Source organism: Lepisosteus platostomus, chromosome 11 (genome assembly GCF_059453375.1).
Source record: "Lepisosteus platostomus isolate fLepPlt1 chromosome 11, fLepPlt1.hap1, whole genome shotgun sequence".
NCBI lineage: Eukaryota > Metazoa > Chordata > Actinopteri > Semionotiformes > Lepisosteidae > Lepisosteus > Lepisosteus platostomus.
The window spans coordinates 27,153,547-27,174,255 of NC_142621.1; the positions used below are offsets into that span (position 1 = coordinate 27,153,547).

At 40.0% G+C, this 20,709-nt stretch overlaps 1 protein-coding gene across 4 annotated transcripts in view; it reads right to left on the minus strand.

The window, feature by feature from the left end:
- Positions 1-20,709, minus strand: part of cep350 (centrosomal protein 350) — a 65,679-nt gene that overhangs the window by 10,688 nt on the left and 34,282 nt on the right. For 2 of the 4 annotated variants that reach the window (XM_088598962.1, XM_088598961.1), the window contains exons 16-33: positions 18,628-18,872; positions 16,981-17,144; positions 16,755-16,865; positions 16,203-16,343; positions 15,687-15,823; positions 15,032-15,127; positions 14,629-14,795; positions 13,911-14,101; positions 11,158-11,342; positions 10,604-10,691; positions 10,060-10,206; positions 9,451-9,608; positions 6,976-7,098; positions 4,767-4,966; positions 3,729-3,940; positions 2,356-2,500; positions 1,642-1,802; positions 820-956 (exon numbers count right to left, since the gene is read on the minus strand). In XM_088598962.1, coding sequence (XP_088455088.1) covers positions 820-956; positions 1,642-1,802; positions 2,356-2,500; positions 3,729-3,940; positions 4,767-4,966; positions 6,976-7,098; positions 9,451-9,608; positions 10,060-10,206; positions 10,604-10,691; positions 11,158-11,342; positions 13,911-14,101; positions 14,629-14,795; positions 15,032-15,127; positions 15,687-15,823; positions 16,203-16,343; positions 16,755-16,865; positions 16,981-17,144; positions 18,628-18,872 — 2,808 coding nt within the window. The remainder of the gene's footprint in view (positions 1-819; positions 957-1,641; positions 1,803-2,355; positions 2,501-3,728; positions 3,941-4,766; positions 4,967-6,975; positions 7,099-9,450; positions 9,609-10,059; positions 10,207-10,603; positions 10,692-11,157; positions 11,343-13,910; positions 14,102-14,628; positions 14,796-15,031; positions 15,128-15,686; positions 15,824-16,202; positions 16,344-16,754; positions 16,866-16,980; positions 17,145-18,627; positions 18,873-20,709) is intronic. The other 2 variants (XM_088598964.1, XM_088598965.1) reach the window with 2 other exon arrangements.

Genomic DNA, 20,709 nt, shown 5'->3' on the forward strand with positions numbered 1-20,709 from the left:
CTTTAAACTGCCTATACCTGATTTCACATGTAAACATCGAAAAATACAGAACACCCTCCTATGTATATAAAACACATATTGCTTATGTATATAAACAACCTATGTATATTAAGGTTGAAGAATATAATAATTTGGAAACAGGGAAAGCTGAAAACAGGGAATCCAAAGTCAATTAAGCAAATTCAAACTTACTAGTTTTACTCTTACAAGCCCAGCCAATAAAATACACCTACTATAGGTGTTTTCTATAAACCCTAGTTATAATATGATGAAGGGACCAGGACCTACTGTACAGTAAGAAGCAGTCCCTGACAGAATGCACTGACTTCTAGCAGTGGAGATGGGCTTTTCTGCACCATACATGCTGCACTGACAAATCTCTCTGAATTGAATGATACTTGAATTGACGAATGCCTGCTGGCGGCAATAAGATGAACAAAGTGTTACAAGGCCATGAGAATGTAAACTCTTGTACTTTAGGGGGGTCCAAACCCACCCCTGTGGACCACCTCATCTGTTTATTTCACCACATTGATCTAGATACTTAAATAAAACATTATTAAATTAACACATTGCTTAATCTGAACATTTGTAAGTGTAAAAGTTTAAAGTCTCCAAACATCTGAATTTACTTAAGAAACACAACAGTTAAAAAGCTCTCAGCAGATTTAAGAACGGAAATCAGATTTCAAATTAAACCTATTGTTCAGTTTATCTAGGATTAAATTATTCACTAAGTGCTTAGGAGATCAAAAACCAGCAGGTCTGCGAGTCTCGGGGACCACAATTGGGAAACCCTGTTGTGTTTGTCTCACATACCTTTGCAGTGGTGGGGGTTTGATCTTGGGTTTCCCAGAGACAGAGGATGGTGTTTTGATCTGAGGTTTGGTTGTGGGTGAAGTGTCGGGTTCTTTATCCAGCTCAGCCTTGGTCTTGTTGATGAAGTCATTATAAGACTAGACAGAGAAAGTTGAGAAAAAGTTTAAGGTACAAAAATCGCCAGTTACACTAATAATACATTTAAAAAAATTTTTTTCTTCTTACGGGTTCCAATTACAGCATCACATTTTCTAAAAAACTGTTAAAAAACAATATCAAATATTTCCCAACTTCATAGTAGCTCAAGGATATTAAAAATGTAGCTCTATGGACTGAAAATATTAAACCATTTTCTGACATTTGAGGTCTGTTATCTATGCTTGGATGGCATAAAATCCATCCTAAAAAAGATCTTGCCCAGACATTCCTGCCAGAAAACTTAATCCTTGTCGGCCACAAACCTGATGATCAGTAGTAAACTCCTTTACCTCAACAACACATCAAATGTTCTCTTTTGGGGATTTTGTTATATTACCTAAGGTGCTGCAAGTAAAGATCTTCAAACTTTTCATTTGTGTTTTTTTCTGCTGGTTAGGAAACAGACCCTTTGCCATTAAGCTCGCCTATTCACTTACAAAGGCTTACATTATTGCGAGTGGTTAATTCTGAAACTGAGCAAGAAACCGCAAGGTTCTGCAGCAGCCAAAGCGCTGTGGTTAGTGGTACAGCAATGTAAATCTCATGATTATAGCCATAGATCTGAAGAGGGCCTCTCCACATCCAAACAATGCAGGGAGGCCTTGCGATGGAGTAAACACTGACCTCCAGCTGTTTGAGCAGGCTGGCCTCCTGTGCCTTCAAACGCTCCTTGTGCCGTTTCTTCTGCTCCTTCTTCAGCTGGTACACAATGGATTTGCGTCTCCGCAGCTCTTCCTTCAGAGCACGAATCCGGCTCTCAATGTCACTCTGGTCAGATGTCGTTTCTATAAAAACCGGACACAGAGGTATGTAGCCATGAAAAGGGTTTCTGTACGTAAGTGCCAATATTATTGATTTACTAGCTCTGGGCTTACTGGATTTTCACTAACTAGAAGGCAATGCTTCATTACTGAAAGCAATAATCAAAAAGGGTGAGGAAACCTTTTTTAACAATTACACTAAACCTCTCCCCAGAATTGCTTTTTCCCCTGTTTTATAATAGTAGTTATCTAATGCCTTTGGCAAATGCAAATTCATGGCAGTACAACATGCATCAAAGATTTCATGAACGCACAGCATGAATAAATGCAGTAAGAACAGAAGATGTGGACAGGGGATCCTTAAGAAATGTACTTATGAACTTGTCAAAATACATTTTTCACGTGATAAGCTAGAAAGTGTTTTCTTAGTTTTAGTGTATATCCATTACACTTAATTGCGATAGTGCCATGAAATTGTTGCACTGCAACTTTTTATGAACCCCATTTTAAATGTAGAAACTGTTAATTAGGAGTCAGAAGGTGACCTCACAAACCTTAAAATGCCATTTAAACCTACCAGTGATGGATGGAGATTCATCAGACAAAATCTCAGGAGCTTTGCAAGGCTTGGGTACTGATCTCACTTGAATCCTGCTAGTCCCGCTGCTGGATTTGGTCATGTCCTGCTTTGATTTGCTGATATTGGCTTTTGAAGACTTTGTCTGTAAAACAAGAGGACGACGGGCTCAGGAGGATTCAGGGTTTAAAAGTACATTCTTAGGTTTACAAACCCAGTCAGCGAGACACTTAAATTAAAAACGGCAAGATGCACTTCTATACCACCTCCCTAATTACACAAACAATTCCCCACTCAGACTTGCGTTAATGTGAAATTAAAAAAATGAGAAAGGCAAAAATGTAAAAAAAAAATCCTGGTCAACTTTTAACTCTTGAAAAATATTTGCTTTCCTTGGAAAACCAAACAAGTGGATAAAAACTGCACATCACAGTCAGACAGGCACAAATATTTGAGGATTTGCTTTTGATGACTCACTCAACTCATTTTTGAGATATATATCTTCTTTAAAAGGACTGTTTTGTTTTTCCTTAATTGAATGTGTGATGATGGTTTTAAACTTGTTAAATATCTACTGCAAGAGGTCGCCATGCACTTAGTTTCACATTTTTAACTGAAATGACTGTGGCAGAAAGATTGAAGAATACTGCAATGGGCAAATGGTGAATGATTGTGCTGACAAACAGAGCCTTGTGAGAGCTGTGCAAAGCACACCAATCAGGACCATCAACAGCCTGTCATTTACGCATGTACAAACAACAGATACACTGCAGGCAAAAAGCTTAGATATTCTGCAGTGTTCCACTCTTTTCAGTCATTAGTTTTCCTTCCTTATGTAAACAGTACTAAACAAACATTTCTATAGTAATTTTTAAGCCATTTTGGCATTTAAGCCATTTTGTTCTAAGCCAACAATAATCTGGACAACACAGGCCTTTTAGAGCTTTAATGATGTGTAGAGAAAAGGAAACAATCTTAATGACCAGGGACAGCGGACCAACTGTCAATTAGATCTGGTAATTGTGACTGATTAGCTACCACAACACTAGGGTAATAAACTAGGTTTATTCTCACCCAAACTAAGCAGTTTTAATAGCAGCTAATGTTGCTATAATAGCAGAAAACACTACCGGAGGAATATAGTAAACTGTTGATGTTCATAACATACACATATTGTAACTCCTGGTTGTCTTAAGTACAGCAGTATGGCACGTAGATATTTTAAAAAGCTATTTACGTACAATTTTCAGAATTTTTCAATGGCAATTCAAATCTTACATGTTACAGTAAGTACTCAAACAGAAGTTTCACAATCAGGCCTGTTATAGAGTCAGAATGATCAGAAAGTTCACCAGGCGGAATGATGGCCTTACTGTCTTGTCATGGGAAGAGGGACTCTCAAAGTCCTGTGAATAGGCAGAGCTGTCTTGGAGACTGGTTTCCTTATCTGGAGTGGGCAGCTCAGAAACAGGAGTCTCTGCAGGGGGGCTTCCCACCTCCTCAGGGATAGAAAGATCCGTGCGAGGACTGAAGTGGGTCTCCACAGCAGTACCCTCCTCCTCACTCCCGGGCTCTGTGACACAAACTACACACATGCACACATTAACTCATAGGAAAAGAATAACTGTGCAGAAATATTTTGCAGTAACAGTGCAAACTATTTTGTATGTTTGTAGTTTGACCACTTTACATTTACATGACCATACAGTGTTTCTAATTCTAGTTTATTGAGCAACTTCAGCCTTTTATGTAAATTGAAATAAAGATTTGTATTGAATAAATAATAATATCGACATATAGCATGCCAAAATGCTTTGACTAATTAGAGCATACACTTAAATGTGAATCCACTAAGCGTTGGAAAGACCATACAACCTTTGCACGTTATACAGTACAAATACATATTCTTGACAGGGACAAGATTAATATATGATATACAGAACATAAAAACCAGAATGGAAAACAAGCAGCAGTATATGACAGCTTGATCTGGTGCACAGTACAGAGCTTAAGCCCAGAAATTCCTGTAAAAGGATGATATTTTATGACATGGCATACAATTTAACAAGACATGCCGCTTGCATACATCTTTCCCGGAGAATCAATATATCTGCACGAGACTTATTTAGATCATTTGCAAGAGAAGATTAAATGGCCAAAAGGAGCCCTCCCTCATCATGATGCACTGATAAAAAAGACCAGCAGTTGTGCTTTGCAATATGTTAAACAGCATTTCCTTTTCAAAATGGACAAAAAGTGCAACGTTTTAAAACGATCCCATGCTTGTTCCTATATTGTTTGCACAGTTTCCGGGAGCTACTACCTACTCCCTCGCCTTCTTCTTGCTCACAAGCCTCAGCCCCATCCCCCCCCGAGCCCACGAAGATCCGAGCTATGTCCTCGGCTCTCACCTCGGCCGCTGGGGCTGCTGTGGCCCGGCTCTCTCCGGGCTGCGCTGTCCCTCAGCAGCTGTCTGTCCCACACGGCCAGGGCCTCCTTCTCCATGCGCCTCACCTCGGCCTCCTCCTCGTCCAGCCGCCGCTTCCACTCCAGCAGCTCCTCCGCGTGGCGCCGCCGCTGCACGAGCTGCTGCTCTCGCTTGGTCAGGAACCTGCCCAGGACGACACCTGTGAGGGGCCCCGCTGCTGCCGAGCTGGGCCCCACCAGAGAGAGACACCCACCACAGGGGCTCCCGGCTAGCGTAACACAGAGCCCCTCCCTCTGAACCACTGCAATCACTTAAGAAAGTTCTAGCATCTTACATCCCTTGATGTCACATTCATGCACCTATTTTAGGAAGGAAAAAAAGCACAAGGCTCCTGAACCGAAGTTGTATACACAGCATTTGGGCAACAGAAATGCCACTGTGGATATAACTTTTGATCAAAAGGGTCTGACCAAGGTTGTGGAAACAGAGGACAATAAATTTTAATAGAATGAAATGAGAGTTTATATTTAGGTACACAGTGAAAAGGTCCAATTAGCGCAAACTAAAAGCCCTCTGATGTTCTGGATCTTTCTGCCAAATTAATATTCCAGAACGTAATTCCCCCTACAGGTCATCCCTGCTTAAGAGATGTTCTCAACATTTGTATTCCTTTTTTTTAAATTAGGACCTCTAATTAAAAAAAAACTTGAACAATCAAGAATGTGGTATTTCAGGAAAAACAGGGAGCCTTCTTCATGTAAAACCAACCCATTTTAGAACTCCATCAAGCCCCAGCAATACATTCTTATTTTGGTGCCCTATCCTACCGATTTTCTCCTTAGTAACAATAATTAGTTAATCAGCGACATTAGCTAAGAGATTTAGTCTGATCAATGGGTATATAACGGACAAGAAAATGGCATATATTTTATCACTGGTAAATAATTCAGCAATTAGCAGAATTACCTCACTGAACAGGCACAGTACTTTATTTTTTCTTCATATTAAAGGCCTGAAGATATATTTTTAATGTAACCGACCATAATAAATTATCTGAGTCATTATTCAGATCATTTATTACCCTTACATTTAATATACAGAGTCCTGAAACTCTGGGGAAAAGTAAGTCAGAATCTTAAAGAATCCACTTTAGAAGACTTTAAAATCAACTAGACATAATATTCCTCAACAACCATTTTTCATAATCATAGAAGAGCCTCCTATATTTATCATCAGCTTTACATTCATAAGTTGTTGATGGTACTTTACTTTTCCAGAATGGACCACAGAGATATCTCAGAGGGTATTCTGAGACACGAGGAAAAAAGTTTCATTTTAAACTTTTAACATTAAAATAGCTCTTGTTGCATCTTACTGTATTATTACTAAAACGTATTGAGAAATCCTATTTAGGATAGTGCACCAACTCTAAAATAACAGACTTAGGATGCTTCTCCAGTGCTTCAAACCTCACAGGGTTCTGTCCTTGTATCAGTGGTGTTTTGTTAGAGTTGGGATGAAGGTGAGGTCGGTGGCATCACTATAGGGGAGGGAGGGTGCTCTTCTGTGTTTTTCAACAGGAAAATATCCTTACAGTAAAGCAGACTGACGATGCCTCCACTGTTTTGCATACTCCAGTGCTCACAGAACAACAAAACTAACCTGGACAAATTAACTCTGAATCACACTCACAAATATCAATTTATAAAACAACAAAATAAAAGTACTGTAAGATGAAAGGAGTAAAAAAATAAACCACTACTTTTGAGACCAGCACCTTTGGAGCATGAATGAATTATAACGGGACAATCATACCATTAAATTAAGAACGCATCTACCATGTTCTTGCTCTGAGTAACGACATGGTACACAGACAGGAATTCCCGAAAATTCACTCCCAGGGTGTATATCCGACTCCAAAATTCCCACCAACTCTTTTCGCTTATTGCAAAATTAACCTGTGCAAATCCGAGGGATCCCCCTCAAAAGCTTGCCCCTAAAACAACAGAGGTGTGAGAAGCCTGCCCTTAAATCCTGTGCCCAGAGCCCGTTTTCCCAGCGGCACCCCAGCTCTCCAGAAACCTTGTTCCCCAATCCCGACACCACCTCCCACCCGGCGCCCGGTGGCCGCAGCTGAACAGAGCATGCTCTATTGGAGGAGAGGAAGCAGTGAGAAAGGCTGTACACTGTACCTGACCAACTGGTTGTAGATAAACAGCTGGAATTTGGGATGGAGGTTGGGGAAACAGACACTGAGAGAGGCCCAGTGGTGAGACGTAAAGACAGAGAAGAAGTAGTGGACAGGAGAGCAGTGTCTACAAAAAATAAGGAGGAAGATTTGGTTGTTTTTTTTACAGAGGAGTTTCATTTTGAAATTCAGAAAAGAGATAGAGAGGTGGGGGGGGGGGAGAGAGAGAGAGAGAGTGAATAAGCATGTGTTTATTGCATTTAATGTTAATGATTAAAATAGAGATTTCTGTGCGGCTTCTTCATAATGACCCGGGTCCTGCTTCAGACAACTCTTTAAACCAGGCTCTCCTCCCTTCAAAAATGAGGTTTGATAAAGGAACCTTCAGAAGAGGTATCCACTTGTTTAAAGAACAGCATATTAATATTGACAAATATTTTGCAATACATCATGGAAGGCTTTTAATTCCAGATGGAAGTGGCACGTGTGCACACTCATGTGACTGATAACCACTAATCCCAAAAGGGAAAGCAGGATTTTTTCCAATTTTATGCCCCGATGGACTTCACTATTCCTAAATTAAATTTACTAGAATAAAGAATTAGGGATTTAAGAGCTAAAGGCAAATATTTTAATTTGTTAATTTTGTTAATGTATTGACTTATCACTAAAAACAGATTAAGTCTAGCCCACATTCAAGTAACTAATGGCTTAACTGAAAGTGGACCTGAATCATCATGTAATAAAAATAGTTGTAACAATTAAAATAAAATTACAATGTTAGGAAAACAAAAAAAACATTTCAGAAATATTGTTCATGCTCCATGTAGAGTGTTAGTTGAAGAACATCTATAGGGAAAAATATGAGCAGAAGTTAATAGATGAGTGACATACTTATGTATTGAAATGTTAGGTTTAAAAAATACTTTCCCTTGAGGTTAGGATAGCGACAATTCGGTTACAATAGCAACAGGACAGTAAACTGGCATAGAGCATGCTCATATTCACAGGCACACCACAGACAGAAAGGGAACAGGAGGGTTAATCAGGTGTCCTGCACTATAATCTGTATCCTATCATTTATAAGTCCCCACAATACATGCGCTACCACAAAACTAGGGTCAGGAGAACATAATTGTCTTGCCAATACTGCAATCACATACTGTAGGAAGAACAATCATTTTAAAAGTCAATGGTGAGAGTTAAAAGTACAACGTGAGCACTTTGTAGCTAATGAAATGTTTTTACTTAAAAGGGAAACAAAACAAGCTTCCTCTTAAGTCATTCCTTTCGCAGTCATGTATTCATGCTATACATTGCAATTCATCTCTAGAGCACGGCTGCGGACGAGTATAAGAATAAAACTGTAAAATGCATGCCTGTGTAATGACAGGCGACACTCTCCATTAATAACTATAAAATTAATTTAAGCCTCCAAATATCTATTCTTTTCATAAGCAGAGTTTTTTTTTTATCAGGAAATCATAGTTCCCTACAACCTCTGCAGTGGTCCTGCAACACACATCACCTTCAGCTTCTTATCAACCTTTTCACATTGGTCACAGACCCGACGAGGACATTACTGACAGGGTTGAGCGTCGGTCGTGGTCACAGTGTTAACCAGTGGTACATGAGCCATGGATCCTCAAGTCACCTCAGCTGCCCATGGGGGGTAAGTCCTAGATAAGGTATCGCTGGAGCTTTGACGTTCATTAATATATTCGCTGTATTTCTATTATGTGTTGAGTAAAAAAACACTAAGCAATGATTACTACCCCTACACCTGAGAGGGAACCACACTTGCCATTTTGAGTGTCTATCCACCCAATGGCCCTTTCTCCGAAAGCCAATCCAAAGCAGAAAACTATCAAGTTCTATCAAGAACTAACAAGTTCTTCCAAATTCTACTTAGCAGGGAGAATGATAAAAAAGCAGCTACAAGACAATGCTGTATGAACTAGTAGGCTCACGGCCTGAGAAGTACACATGGGTGTAGCTCCAGAAAGCATCAACAACATAAACACTCTTCTCAAATACAGGAAGTGCTTTTTTCAGTACATCTGAAATTCAGTTTTGGTTTGAAAATTCACAATAACCCAAATGTTCAACTTAGAAATTTACTTTCAACAGTGCCTTTGTTGCACAAGGTACAGTATGTACTTCACTAATGATTCAGCACAGAACTGCAAATCGGTAACCTCTGAAAACCATCTGAGGTAAATAGGTACAAATCAACCACAAAAGGAGGAAAAACGTCCAAATGAAAGATTCCTTTAAAAACAGCATGAATAATGTTGGCAGAATAGCTTAAATGAGAAAGTTGTGGAGGAAAGATTTCAAGTGTAAAGGGTGAAGTACAGGAGTACACCCAGGATGAAAGTACTAAACAGAGGTTTAATAGCTCAACAGTGTAATTTCAATTTTCAATGTAAACGTATGAAGTGAAGTTCAAGAGAACTGTTAGTAAAGCAGTCATTACTTTTCATCCATGTGGCTGCGCATCTTCTTGAGCTTCTGCATGATGCTGCTGGTCTCGCTGCCGGAGACGGAGAGGGGTGAGGGGCTGCGCGTTTCCAGGTCCGTCTGGGCAGGGCTGGGCTTCAGCTCTTCTTCCAGAGTGTCCGAATTGGCCGCCTCCTGGACAAGCAGTACTAGTTAAAGGCATGGTTCAAAACCGCAGCAAAACTGACACAATGAACAAGGCAGCGTTTCTCTCGGGCAGCACCGCTAGCAAGTACCTGTTCTTAAAAATACTGCAACTGTGCAACTCCTGTTACACAAATGACCTATAGGAATCATATTTATGTATGCCAAATTTGTCTAAAAATACAAGCTGATTTAATTAGATAGGTAGCTGCACTGGATAATAGAAAAGCATATATACAGATATTAAAAACAGAATAACAGAATTGTCCAAAGAAGTAGTAACCACTTCACTCTGACTTAATTAATTTTACGTAGTAGTTTATTTAATAAAATTGTCATAATATTGTCTCCTGTGTAGACCGATATATCCACCTTGAAGAAGGATTTATGTATTGGTAGCAGGACAAGAAGAGCAAGTGAGTGGGAGTTGCTATGCACTGACCACATTTATGTCCCCTGCTGACTTCAGCTTCTCCTGCAGTTTCATGGTGGTGTGGCGCATTCTTGCGATCTCCTCCTGCTGCTTGAGGAGCAGCTGCCTCTCCCTCCGGGCAGCCTTGTTGGCCTCCTGAAGTCGCTTGATCTCCGCCTGTACCAGAGAGATGCCAGAGCTGCTGTAACTGAGCAGAAACCATGCTACCACTCCAGAACAATAGGGCGGGTTTCACCATAGGCACTGGAATAAAACCATAACTGTCCATCTGGCTGATCATCCGTTCTTAAAAACAATTCACAGTTAAACACTGCCAACTTTATCATTAGTACCTGAAGTGAACTGCACTTCTGGATCTACACAAAGGTCTTGAGTTCATAAAAGTTCAAGGAACAGCTTTGCTGCTTAAATCACCTGCTTAATAACTCTCAGGTTATATCAGATTGCTTCTTAAGACACACTATCTTTCTGAATCAGTACAGCACGTGCTGATAAAAAGACATTTCCACAAATGCTCCAGAGCTCTCTTGATGGCACTGTGGTTTGCTTTTACCTGCTCTTGCTGGAGTTTCAGCAGCAGCCCTCGCTGCCTCTTACGTATGGGTGGCATTTTGTCATCCTCCCCTTTGTCCCTCAGCCGCCTGGGAGTCAAATCAAAGAGCCCTGTTATAAATGTGCTTCGAGAGCATTTCAAAGAAACCACAAGCTTTAAAACGCACGAAAATCCTTCTCCTTCTAAAGAGGCCTATGCGTTTCAAACAAGGGCTTCAAAAGTTTTAACTTCCCACAGAAGGAAATAAAGGAAAATGTCCAAAAACAAACAGCGGAAAACTGGAAGTTTTTGCCATCGTTATAATGTGCATGTATGTGTGTGAGGGCGGAGGGAAAAACATGAGGCTGAGTAAATCATTTTGCTTACAAATCCTTTTAATTTTGTAACTGGTTTAATTTAATTCATTTATGCATGCAAACAGTCCTGTCATTTTTGTCTGTCCTTATATTCCTTCTAATTTACCACTTGTCATTAGCCTGATGAGCTTGGCGAGTGTGTTTTATTACTATGAAATGAAACATCGTTTCTTAGGGGAGACTTGGGTCACTTCTTGCCTCTTCTGGTGCTCCAGCCAGGCCAGCTCGGCCTTGGTCTTCTCTTTGAGGGCCTTCTCGCGGAGCCGCAGCAGAGAGGACTGGTGCTGGGCCCGGACCTCCTCCTCCTTCATGTACTGACGCACCATGTCCATGGTGAACTTGGAGAAGCTATCCTGACCGCTGGAGAACGGCATTCGTCCCTCCTGCAGCGGGGAAAAATACACCAAAAATAAAACCTGCAACATTCCACCATAATGAATTGCAGCTATGAGTGAAATAAGACTCTTAAGTGTTAAAGGCCTTGCCTCACACGTTTTAGTTTTTTTATAAAAGATTACTTTTATAATGGGGATTAATGAAAACACAATGATGTTAGCTCAAGACTCCCAGAACTATTAATAACTGAAAAATTCAGACCAAGCAGTGGAAGATCTCATGGCTTCAGTCAGTCACAGGGATCGTTCCAATGTTTCCAGTGTTTTAAGCAATCATAACAATACCGAGGTTTTATTAGTGACAGGGAGGGACAAGTAGTAATTGGAGGAGGTCCAAATCCCCACAGATCTAAACACTCAGTAAAAAAGTAACCAGACTTATGACGTTTCCTAAGTTACAGTGGCAGTACTGCATACAGCTCTTTTCTAATTAGTCTGAGCCAGATACATAAACGATTTTATAAAACACATGACCAATGTTACAAACATAAGACAGATACTGCTATCATTATTAACTGCAATCTCGTCATGCTTCTATATAATCAAATAATGCATATTAAAGATAATACTGCAACTATGTACTGGAATAAAATATAGAAATATCAAAACTGCAAAATCATTAACCATAATCCAAAAAAGAGATAAAAGTGAAGCAAATATCACTCTACAAATTACAAGAAACCTCATTACATATTTCAAAGAAAAAAAAATGTCATTTCAGCTGAATGCCTCTGGTTTTAAAGATAAATTCAAGGGTAATTGAATTTATAAAGAGAGTGTTGCACCATATTTCTTTTCTATAATTTTTTAACGGCACATTAGTGGAATACAATCCTGTATTTCACTCTTAATAAGGATATATTACAGGAACCGTTTAAATACAAAATGCACAACTGTCAAAGGACTCATCAGATGTTGCACAGGTTTAAATTAAAAACAATGTCACTCTAAATGTGAAATCTATCAGTCGGTTAACTGCTGTTACAAAACAACACTGACTGAACTGAGAACTATAGATTTCACCTCTAGATTAAACATGCACAGAAATGTATCTATAGAAAAATATTCTTAAAATAAACGGATTCATCAAAAACTATTCAGTTGCTTTCTTAGAACAATAGTGGGATGGATGACATTATTAAAAATATATTGCTATATATTATAACCCATATAAACTAGTAAATTAAAAACATAAGAATGGTAACAAACAGAGTATTATCATTCGGCCCTTATGTCTCCTTTTTAGCAGCAATTTTAGACAAGGACCTAATCAAGCTGTTTGTTGATGGAAGGTAGGGCATCAGCTTTAATAAGATAGCCAGGCATCTTCTTTAACCAAAGAAAATGTCAATGTGATGCAGTGGTTAAGGTAAAAAATTTTACCCAAGGGTTCCCAGGTTAAGCCAAAAGTCACCAAGTCACAGTGTTAAGCTGGGCAAATAATGTGTGTCATACCTTAACTGAGACATAATGATGGGTTTCTACTTTAGTGACTCAGTATTAACAATTAGTTAATGAGGGAAACTCTAAGCATCAAATCATTTTAAAGATGTTTCATTAAGAATTTGTGGTGTAAAAAGCAGTTTATTTAAGCCAGAAATGTAATCTACCTTAATAACCCTCAACTTCATAGGCCACTAAAGCAGGGCCACAATAACATTTAATTCTACATTTAATGTTAAGGTCTCTGCATTTCTAATGGGTTTTCCCCTCTCCTGGCAAAAGCTGTTTTTTGTTAGATGTGCTGCAATGGTTTCAGGCTTCTCTAAGGAGCCATTAAACCTGAGCACACAGCACTTTTATTATAGAAAAGGATTTAGTATTTGCCAACACCAACTCCACAATCACAGGGGATAAAGCATTGTTTATATGTTAGGGGAAGTGATGAAGTATGTGTGCATCTTTTCCATATTTCCTCTAAAGGGTTTTATTTAAAACAGGCATTCAAGAATCCTATTTCTCAAAAGCCTAATAGTTGATCAATTATCTGTATCCCGCAACTAGGGAAGGACTACATATAGACATCAGGAGCTGCAGTACGAAGATAGTGACTGGCTTAGAACTGCAAATTCAGGTTTCACAGGTTTTAGCAAGTTGATAATCAGTAACACAATACAGCAAAGCCAAATAGTAGTATAGAACAAAGCCAATGCATAGAAGATAAAGATCAAAATAATCGTAAGATAAAATGATTAAGCTAAAACCACTCAATACAGCCTAGCCATCCATCTTCTAACCCCATACAGGTCACGGGAGTGCCAGAGTCTATCTTTGCAAGCAACAGGTGCAAAACATGATCCTAGACAGGATTCCAGCCCATCACAGGGCACTGCAGCCTATCATATCGAAAGATGATTTTAACAACTGTAGCTGATCACTGTTTAGAATTTCTAAAACATTGAACGCATAACCTCGGTTCCTTTGCCAACACAGTAGTGAAAGGGGATAAAAATAACAAAAGCATAACTTGGCATTGAACTAGGGCAGGATGAGCTTTAGCTAGTATTGTTCTTGCAAACAAGGACACACTGAGATCTCCAAAAAGGAGTTACTGACAGCGTAAAGTGTGGCTTTGTCCTGGGAGGGCTCGTCATCCGAGTCTTCATGAGGGTCACGCTTCTTCTCAAGGGTGAACCGGCGGTGGGACTCGGACGGCAGGAGGGATCGGAAGGATTTCTCCTCGATCTCATCTTCCGTCATTGACTCGTCGAACTTCAGAGAGTACTCGGTGGCAACAGAGATGGTATCTGCAAAAAAAAAGATTCCCATAGGAACCTACTGAGAAAGTCCTGGACTGATAGTTGACCGTTACCAACACACAGAAGAGTAGTTCAAAGTCCTGTTTAAACTTGTCCCCCAACGGAACTGCCTGGCCAAAATAAAAATTCAAAGTAGCCTAGTACTGCATTTGATCATGATAAACGAGCACTTCAGCGTCTCGGATTTCACCCAACATTTTTTCTTCTCATTAAAAATTGAGCTCATACATACATAAGATACTTGTGAATCACAATTACAACTGAGAAACATGTTAATCCAGGTTTGATTCCCTGCTTACAAAGGTCTAGGCTGTTTGATGATTTTACCAAGCAGTTTTAATTACGAAGAGAAACCCTAATTTCACAATCATTCTCCGAAGTAGCTGAAGTAAATGAGCAACGGTGGAGGGGCCTGAAAATCCGGAGCTCTAAACACAAACCACATCATTATACATATTGGCAAGATCCCACCAGGAAGAGCCCACGGAGACTAAAAGCAAAGGCAAAGCTCTCACCTTTCTCATCAGGCAAGGAGGGAACACTATCACTGTGAACTGAATCATCAGCTGCTGCTTGGATCTCCTCCTCCACAGAGCTGCCCCTCTCATCCTTTACAGGTGATGCCTTCTCTTTCCTCTCCATAGAAGGCACAGACAAGCTCGCTGGTTGACTGCTGCTGTTACTGTAAAGGGACAACCAAAAACCACCTGCGAGTTCCATAAACCGCACACTGGATGCCACCACTGCTGCAGGAAGTGAATGCAGGGCATGGCTTTAAGATACATTTTGAAAGCAGTAGATGCCAGCTTACAATAAGAAGAGAACAAAGGGCATCAAATCATACAAAAATATCCTGTAGCTTCCAGGTGCGTTTTATGATTTAAGGTGAAAAGTAATCTCTTAAGGAAAAGACCTCACCTGGGGGTCTTAGAGTGAGAGGACTCTGAATAGCTGTCCAATGATGAATGATGCTCCTCTGTCTTCATTCTCAAAGGAGACCCATCACTGTTGCTGCTGGAGGAGGTGAAAGGGGGAAGGGATGGGTACAATTAACGCCAATTAATGCCTTACACAAGTACTAATTAATAGACGTTCAAAGCACGGCACGAATTAACCCACCCAGGCCAGTCTGAAGACTCAGACCTCCTCCCCCACAGAGAAGTAAGAAGTAGCTATTCACCTCTTTACTAATGATAAGCCGCCATTATGTATTTGTTGAGCCATATCCCCCTAAGAAGCAAACCATTTGAAATCGCCCTGGAAAGGTACATTTTAGAGAAGCCTTAATATTCACGTCTCTGGGAGCTGGGAGGAAACAGGAACAGCCAGTGAAGACCCATGCAAACGCTGGCAGCAAAAGCCAACTCCACACACAGCCAGCACCAGATATAATTCAATGCAGGACCTGGAGGTGTGAGGCTGTGGTGTTAAGTATAATGCCACCAAAAACCTGGGAAAACTGTCATTTGAACCAGTTGTGTAATTAGAAAAGGCCTATAATTAATCCCAGAAGTGACTACTGCCATACTAAGTGCATAACCCAAAGTCACTAGATGTTCTGTTTTCATGTTACCTGTCCAGGTCACTGAGGGAGCGAAGCTGCTTCATGAAGCTCGAGTGGTGTTGACGCTGCTGGTCGTACAGGGCTGTGATGGGGGCAGCGGGCACACTCATTGCACTGGCAATCTGAGAGCGTGCCAGCTCTGTCATCTGGGGAGGAACGACCAACAAGAGAATCCTCAGTCCTGACTCAATCGTTAAACTTATCTACAGGGCTCACAAACTGGATTCACTGAAATGCTATAATTTATAAAGCCCATATCTGGGGAAAAACAGCTACAGTTGAAGGGCTTTGAAAACACCTTACAAATAACAGCTTACACCCAACAACAGGACTATCTATGTAACATATACTACAGACCTAATGATGTATAAAACAAACTGTGAAGTGTTACTAAATGAATTAAAGATTAAATAAAACTTTCTATGGAAGTTTATTTATGTATAGAACCCCCATTCTATCTTTGAATTTTTCTATCTGTGAACCCATTTTTCTACCATTTTAGAAACGCAAAGGCAGTGTTTGTACCTCCTTGATGTGCCAAGCAGCATCTGCAGTGTAACGCACGGCCTCAGCCTGCTGGGCGATCATCCTGCTGGTGGCATCCTGAAGGCCTCCCAGCGCCTCCTGCTGAGACTGAGCCAGCATCTGCTGGGACTCCGCGTGAGCCTGGCAAATTCCAAATACAGGAGCAATATCTTGAGGACACAAATCAATACACAGCTCGGCCTTTCCAAGACAGCTTACGGCAGTGGCCACAAACATGAAGGTGACCACAGGGCCTCAGTCATGGCCTGCCTCGTCTTTGAAATGCTGCAGTGCGTGCTTTTAAAGAGCCACTCAACAATATAGTGAGTGCAGAAAAATGTAAATACACAGCAATAGAAGTATCACTCAAACTAATCACTAAAGCAGAAAATGCATAACGTTACATGTCAACGCGTTTTATGGACTTGGAACACACCGGCCCTGCTTATCTGAAGCAAAGAGAACACGCACCTTCAGACCCAGGTTTGGATCCAGGGAAATTTATTATTATAATTATTATGGCCGTCTGCAGCCTACGCCCCCTCCGTATACCTGTGCGGCCTTCTGCCTGGTCTCCTCCAGCTGCCGCTGACTGTCAAGAGCTTCCTGCTCGGCTTTCAGCTTCAGCAGATACAGGTCGCGCTCGTGCCTCTGCTGCTGGGCCTGGGAGTTCACAAGGTCAAGGCATTAGCTACTGCTCTGGCGGGTCAAGATTAGCCTTCTCAGTAACAAGCCCAAGCACTGGGACAGCCGACAGGGTTATTCGCCTGCTGCTCACCTTGAGGATCTGGGCCAGAGAGACGCTCTCCTGCTGTGCCAGGGAGATTCCCCGCACGCGTTCCACGTCCGAGAGCTGCCGTACAGACTCTTCCATGGCATCGAGGTAGCTCAGCTCTGCTGTCATGCGCTGCTGGAGCGCACTGGGCGAGAACTGCAGAGAGCCTGTACAGAGAGAGCCCAGAGAGTTGAACGACGCACATCATAATCAAACAAAATTCAGAACAACAATTCTCAACATAAACCCCAACTTGAACATAATATTCTTTCTTTCGAAAGGTTTTATCCTGCTATTATAACATATATACGCAGTAATAAAGTAACAGCTTAATAATTGTATTAATTGACTGCTTTTCATTTGTATCTCTAGATGGTATGTGCTAAATGGATGGAGAAAGACAACAATTATAAAGAACCAATGGCTTATTTTCAAGTCACAAACAAAGTTAGTGGAAATCAGCCAGGTGATCCTGGCAGGTCCTAGGGAGGCTATGATATGCCACCTTCTATGATCTCTACCTATCACCTAAATACTTCTATATTATTTAAGCTTAAATACACATTTTGTATTAACTACATATTATTATAAACTATTAATGAATATGGACAATAAATGCAGAAAAACAGATGCCCAGAAATCGATTTTTACTGTTTTTTTTATATTTTGTATAACAATGTAAAATAGGTAACTTTCACGCACTGTTTCTTTTTATGCGACTGAAATTGTTTTGACTTGGATAAAGAAGCCGCCTAAGAGATCTAACTAATTACACAATGTTTATTAACTTACCACACTTTCCGCACGTTGACATACCAGATCTTTCCTACTATAACTTTAAGGAGAATGTAACACTACCATACAGTTTCAAAATAGATCAAATAATAACAGTAAAAGCTATGTTTCTCAAAACATTGCCATATCCATGGTAACAACATACACAGAATATCAAGAGGTGATGTCACAATGCAACATTCCACGTGATGTCATAAAGCTACAACCTTATATGGAAACTATAAGGAGAATGTGGTCAAATCCAACTTCTAGTGTAATAGGTCTAAAAACCCAAAATATATTTAAATGGGTGACTGAAAACCACTTTCAAGTTAAGAAACTTTTTGTAATATCTTAAGCAATATTATCTGTGAGAACACATGTAATTTTTTAAAAAGTCTGCCAAGGATTCAGGATTACTCCAGCGTTAGCACATATTCAAAACTAACATATAAATCAGCATAGAAAGACACAAGAAATACACAATATAAAAGAAATGCTATACTAATTACACACATGAACAAGTGCAATTTTACAGATACTAAAAGAACTAAAAGAAAAATATAAGCAGGCCTTGATTTTGGGGCATATTTTATTTACTTGGTCATTCTTCCTGCTTTTTCAATTTTAATGCCTAGTTTAAATACGACTGAAAAGTCGTTGTGTAAAAAAAACCAAAACGAGTGTTTAGATGAATTCTAGTACACATTTTGCACTGCAACTTTCTTCCAAATGCTCCAAGTCAAACTTTTCAATCTTTCTTTTCCATCCATACAGCTGGATCTTTTGAATCCAGACATTTGTCTGGCACAAGCCTGCGGTCACAGCATGGAGACGCTCTCGAAACGGACACACCCACAAGCTCTTGCTTTGTACCTGCAGCACTGGGCTCCGCGTCAGTGCCGACACTGATCTCTGTGAAAGCGCTGGCAGCAGCAGTGGGCTTGAATCTCACGGACGATGAAGGCAGAGAATTCGGGACAGGAGGGGCAGTCTTCATCCGGTCAGCCCCGACTGAGGATGCTTCAGCTGGTGGGGTCTTCTGAGCAGCAGAAATTGTGGGAGAACCCGAGGGAGATGAGGCAGGATATCTAGGGGATCTCTTACCATCGGTTCCCAGGCTGAAAAACAGTGAGAAGAAATTCAGGAAGAGTGGACCGGGAAAAACACAGTCAACAATGGCCATAATCCAAGGTGGTTTATAATCCAGAGGCCCGAAAAACTGATCTTCCACTCTGCTGATCAAAATTCTTGATTAAGATCTTCGGTTAACTTCTATAAAAACGTCCAGTATTTGCAGTGTGATACACGATCACAGGAAGGAGGTCATAGGAAGCCACTCTTTTAATTCTTTAGTTCCCTTCTCTCACCAATAGAAAAAGTCGACGTATTTTGAACATTTGGAGTAGTTGAAAAATAACATGACAGAAAGGGTAGAGCTGCAACTGGATTAAAGAGATTTTTGATCACGCTGAACAGTTTTAGCGTATACAATAATCAGAAAATCTTAAAGTATACAAAAATCTCATTCTCAGATGCAAAATCAGTTCTAAAAATAACCTGTTACTGTTATTTTATTTACTTTTGGTAAATGACATTGTGTTCGATCCTTGTTACAATATAACAAATATTGTAACTGTAAATTGATTTTACAGTTTACTGGTAGAAAAAAAAACGTTTTGAAAGGTCCAGCTGAAGTGCATGCGAGAGGATTCCACTGAGGAATTCCACTGTCATACAATTAGCATCCCCCTCTGGTAATACTTCAGATTTACACATTTTTCAGTTTCATTTCATCCCTTTGAAATGTACTCTCATTTTAAAGCAGGAAAAGGCAGCTGTGAAAACACTACTTGGCAAGAACATAACGGATGCCCAGCATGTTTCTTATGAAGTGACTGAAGTTAATCCAAAACCAGCCGATTACTGAAAAATGATAAAAACTCCATAATTTATTAATCAGAATTAATACAGAAACTTAAAACACTCTGGACGACTACAGAAGACTTCACGCAAGGAAAATACATTCACATATCAGAAATATGGAGAAACGCATAGAAAGATGATAATGTTTGATAGAATCTTTGAAAAAAATGTCTTGATATATTTAGTTCACTCATTACACATTGACTTTTGCAGATCTACTTTCCAGAAGTAATGGTTGTGTTTAAAACAACCTTGGTTGAATGGTGTTGGAAAGACAGAGAAAAATCTACACATAAGCTTTAGTTTTCTCCTGGAACCCAAAGCAAAAGGTTCGATTGTGACAAAAATCTCCAACTGGCTGAGCGCCAAGGTTGTGCCAGTAGGGATCAGACCACCACCCTTCTGAACAAAGGGCCCAGTGTCTGCCCACAGCCGCCCCCCGCTACGCCGGACACAGACCCTCTGACCAGACAGATCTGTGGTTACAGTAATATTTTAACTGGCAGCTTTTGAAACAGCTCAAGTTGACTTTAATTACTTGTATTATGTTTTGTGTGTTTTGTTTTTATCCAGATACCACTCTTGCAATGTAAGCACCTCTTGATTTATTTATGTCTGCTTTTGTTTTGAGAGAGCAAATTCATAACGACCAGTTGCAATATCACAAACGCATACTAAAGAGCATAGCTCTTTGAAACCATAAATGAAAAATACTTGGTACACTAACTTTTAATAAGTAGTTGCAAAAAATGCAATCATATGACAAAAAGTCACTACTGGCATATGAAGTCTATGGTATTCTATTCAAAATTCACTAATGGAACAGCCCTTTAACTCAAATTAAAGCCACAATTTGGCAGTTTTAGTGTTTTCCAGTACTGTGACTTTCATCACTCTGTTATTATTGACGTCTGTTGGCAAGACATGCAGGCCTGCTCTAAATGTGTTATGGGATATAAATGGGAAAAGGATCTTTAACCAATGAAATTTAAGGTTAAATGACTGATGAAACTGAAAGATTACATATTTCTA